Consider the following 4,622-nt stretch of genomic DNA (forward strand, 5'->3'; position numbering starts at 1 on the left):
TTCTCTCTCTCTCTCTCTCTCTCTCTCTCTCTCTCTCTCTCTCTCTCTCTCTCTCTCTCTCTCTCTTTCTCTCTCCACCAAACTCAGAGTTGACACAAACATCCTTCTGCGGGACCTGGTGTGTTTCCCTCTCTTGTTTTTCATTTTTCTCCATCGCTCCATCACTGTTGGTTTGCTATCATCTTTCACTTCTTCTCGCTCTCAATCTCACTGGCAACTGTTCTTCATGTCTTCTCCCCTCCCCTGCACAACCCCACACCTGCGCAGGAACACACAAATGTGTTTAAAAATACTACTAATTTGAGACCTGAGACACACTTGAGATTTAAAGAAGTCAGCTCATAAATATACAATGTTTTCAGGCAGCCTTAGACACATACACAAACTAGATACAACATCTCATTCTTAAAGTCTATGTGTGTGTCTGTCTGTGTGAGATTCTCCACCTTGATAGCCTTCTCTGGCACCAGTTATCTCCTCTGAGAATAGCGCCGTACTTGTGACTCATTCCTGTCATTGCTGAAGTGCTATGCAGAGGGATGGATTACATCATTATAGCTCATGCAGAATAGCCAAGAGACAACGGTGCCAAAATTGCCGTGGTCACCAACCATTGATGTTTTTTTATTAAACGGTATCTGTTGCACTGTTCCCTCAATCCACCTTTCTCGTATGTTTGAGTGAAAGGTAGATCACTACCAACAAAAATATAACCCATTTGTGTGCCAGCTCATCATTGAATCCATTCCATAGTTTTTGGTTGAGATGTGGCCTCAGCCCATTCAACACCAGGATGTCAGTACATTCCCAGGGATGTCCTCCCTTACGGTAACATTAACCCATACACCAATGAGATGTGCAAGCCCTAGGGTTCTGTTGTGAATCCGCCTGGACATGGACACACAGCATTCCTTCATGCGTTTCTCTGAACACGTACCCTTTTTCAGAGACTTCAGCAGGTTGAACGTGTGTTAAAAAAGTGTTGGACTTAAATAAAATCATATTAATATTGACTCTGTTTCATCTCTGCTTGCTTTTACGCATGGCTGCCCCACGTACTTTGTCTGTACAGGCATAAATCATGAATGGCACAGACTACATCTGTCAGCCCTGACACCTCTGTTAAAACCCCGCCCCTCACCTAACATGAACTCCAGCGCGGCACCTCCAGCCGTCCAATCACTGCAGTCTATACCTCACCTATGCTATACTACCTATCGCCCCTCTCTCCACCTTTGTGTATTAATTATTGGAAAACCTGATCAACCAATCACTCAGAGAGCCCTTCACGGAGCCTTTCAGCACACAGAGCCTTCCCACTCGCAGCCCTGCATTAAAGGCCATGAGGTCCACTGTATCCATGCAACAGCCCCCAACGCGGCACAACGCTCACGCGTCGCGGACATGTGACTAATGCAAATGGGACGAGGGAAATCCGTCGTGACTAACGCATTTGGGAACAGAGAAAATCACTTGTCTCCCGAACAAATGAAGGAAGCTATTAAAATGAGAATATATTATCTGTGAGCAATGGAGAGCGGCAGCGACAACAGCGGGCTCCATATTCCGTGTCAGCTGGGCCCGCTGCTTCACACAGAGTGCCCACTAAGGCAATTATTTCCAGGAGCTGGTTGTGTGAGTTATCTCTCTCTCTCTCTCTCTCCACTCTGATGCTAATGCACCTTACACATTATGATTACGTGGACCGCATAACAATGCAGGCCCTGCTTGCCAGAACGCATGGAGAAAACGGCTTGCCTTTTTGTTTAGTATGGTCTCATGATCAACGATAATAATACTGCCTTTTTTTCGTGTGTTGGGGTTTGAATGGTTTAATTAAGCCTTTTGCTTTTTAGATTTTCAACGGGAGAGGATGCAATGAGTTGTTCACTTTTCAAAGCAACACTCTTGGTATTTCAGAATCATACATGAAACGTTGTATGTTTTTAGTTTTTTCCCATGTCACTCTGTGAATGATTATATTTGCCAGTGTTTATGCAACCGTTTTCTAATCACTGTGAAAGAGATTCATTACAATTTATGCTATTTGACAGACTTGGGATAACAACGGTTTGTTGGAACTTTCTGCATCTGTTAAGCCACGACAAGGAGGATGAAAAAAAAACCTGATTCGGTAATTTCTTGGGTGAAACTTCTAAAGTGTGTTTGGGGATGTGTAGACGCAGCGCTCGGCATGAGAACAGATGGTCTGCCGAAGACGGGCGTTTAATCAACTCATCATATTAAGGCATTTTCCTTTTAACTTTTTATTGGCCTGTGTTTAACACTTGCATTCTTCACCAGAAGCCAGTGTGGCTACAGCTTTCCACCCCGATTATTCTCTTCATTTAGCTTATTGAAAAGGATTTTGTTTCCAAAAACACAAATTTGATTCAAACATAATTATAATCAATTAACAAAAAGCTCATTCAAAATTGGTTGCCCTATAGGCTTACTTGCTAATTCGTTTTTTATGTGATTTATCTACATTGTATTCACCTGGTGTACACCGTTTGCACCTGGTGTACACTTTCGATACTGCAATAGAGAGTTATGCTTTTGCTCGGCACACATCTAGGCACACTCACATGCATGAACAAAGACCATATATTTGTGTATAATTTAGGCACAAATTAGCTTACACACAGCATCGAAAGTTCTTGTGAATATTTAGGCTCAACAAGCATTCAATCAAAATTTTGGTCAAATAAGGAGACTGTGTGTGGATGGGAGGCAGAGTTTATATTGTGATATTACTAATGACAGATTTGTATAAATCATAATACATTCATTAGACTCTCCTATTTATACATTTATCTAAATATTTATATATATTATATTTCTCAGGTATTTCTTCATCTTCACCGAATAGCAGCCAATTGGAACTTTGTGGAAAGTCGTCTTTATTGGTGAATTTTTGAGCCTTGCCCTTCCCTGAGGTAAAGGCAATAAAGAGAGTAAACCTCTACAGCCAAACAAGACAGACTTCGGAAATGAGAGGCTCAAATGTATTGACATTTCTCTCCTGTTAATAGAGAAAAGAAAATGACATAGATTTGCAGGGTCTGTGGACAAATGCCACAGACCCTGAGAAACACCAACAATCCCCAACGTTGGTGGTGGTGGTTGGCTGTTTTTGGAGGAAGTTCTTTGTTGGAGAACATGTCAAATCACCATTTTCCAACTTCGGCCAACAGTCGATAATTGGGTGCTGGCATTTGTTTGGTCGTTTTGCAAGCATCTTTAACATGCGCACACTGTTTATCCATTTGAATGCCTTGAACGGATGGGAATATTAAATAACTGAAGTTACGTTGTTATTGTCAACATGAAGAATGTGAATGTCTGATTGAACGCAGTTATTTAAATACACTTATCTGTTGCCCTCTCAATGTAGCAGTATACTTTAGGTTGCATAACTGTGTGATGGCATTTTCATAGAGAGTCTACTCTAACTGAGTCTAGCACATCTGTTTACTCCAAACAGATGTGTTCGCTTCCCTGTAGCTAGGAACTTCCTATTGTCAGAGACCTTACAGGTAGGACACACCAGGCTCTGAGGTCATCATTGAGCTGCTTCAGTGGAGCTTATTCAAGTTAGTTGCTGATGCAAATTGCCCTGCTGGATTCTTGATGGCCGCTGCTAGTGTGATGGTGATCTGGAGCTTGGTTCCCCGTATTTCCCATGGCGAGGTGCATTATGGGTAGGACAGGCCCGCTGGCTCGCTGGCGGATGACACCCTAATGGCTTCAGAGATCAGGGGGCGAGAGAGAGGCCTTTCCCCTGGGCCCACAGCCATTCATCTGTGTGAATGCTCCCAGGAGACAAAATGAGAGTCTAGCAGCGTAAGAGAAGGAAGTAGGGAGATAAACCAGGCCAATCATTTTTATAATTCAATGCAGCAATGCCCTCTTCCACTCCCTCCTGTGTGGATTTAGTTGGTGCAGCAAAGATATAGTTTTACTGTGCCTTGGCTGTTTCACGGCATCACCAGTGTCATTTCTACCCCATGCTTGTGTAAATGGAGTCGATCGTAGTGGGGTTTTTGTCATTACGCTGTGAAAACGTTGAGTGGCTTTTGAGTGTCATTTGGTGTAACCCAGAGTCCTCATCCCCACCATTGCAGTGCCAAAGTTGGAAGAGTATAGTGTTAGAGTTTTCCATGTTTGGGGCATCTCCAATGGTTGCATACAAGGAGGACTGGTTTCATGTACTGCTCTATCATAAAAAATTGCATCGGCCTGGATGCAAGCAGTGATGGGAGGCCAGTAAAGAAACACCCCTACCAGCAAATGGCTATAAGGTCATTGCTAATCAGTAAGTTAACATACATCGACCTTCCCACTGGTTCTACAGACCCATTTGCCAAATCCAAGGTCTAGTATAATTGCTTGAAAGTGCACTAAATAGACACTGGGGGGAAGGGCTATAAAATAACGATGGCCGACATTGTGGATTCTCCTGCTGAACCCATTAGGAAAAAATAATAAGGTCCACTAAAAGCTGGAAAATTGCCATACACCAATTCTCTCTCACTGTAGTATGTAAAGTATGTATTTATTTATTCAACAGTTTTACATTTTTCCCAGCTTCTTTGTCTTACCACACATTTGCTACTTTG

At 42.7% G+C, this 4,622-nt stretch overlaps 1 protein-coding gene across 1 annotated transcript in view; it reads left to right on the plus strand.

Moving 5' to 3' along the window:
• Window positions 1-1,530: 1,530 nt before the first annotated feature.
• The window catches only part of LOC132468553 (inactive N-acetylated-alpha-linked acidic dipeptidase-like protein 2), a 128,464-nt gene continuing 125,372 nt past the window's right edge, over window positions 1,531-4,622 (plus strand). Inside the window, exons 1-2 of the mRNA XM_060066281.1 lie at window positions 1,531-1,610; window positions 3,488-3,539. Of these exons, the coding sequence (XP_059922264.1) occupies window positions 1,531-1,610; window positions 3,488-3,539 (132 nt within the window). The remainder of the gene's footprint in view (window positions 1,611-3,487; window positions 3,540-4,622) is intronic.

This window comes from Gadus macrocephalus, chromosome 12 (assembly GCF_031168955.1).
Source record: "Gadus macrocephalus chromosome 12, ASM3116895v1".
In the NCBI taxonomy this organism is placed as follows: Eukaryota; Metazoa; Chordata; class Actinopteri; order Gadiformes; family Gadidae; genus Gadus; species Gadus macrocephalus.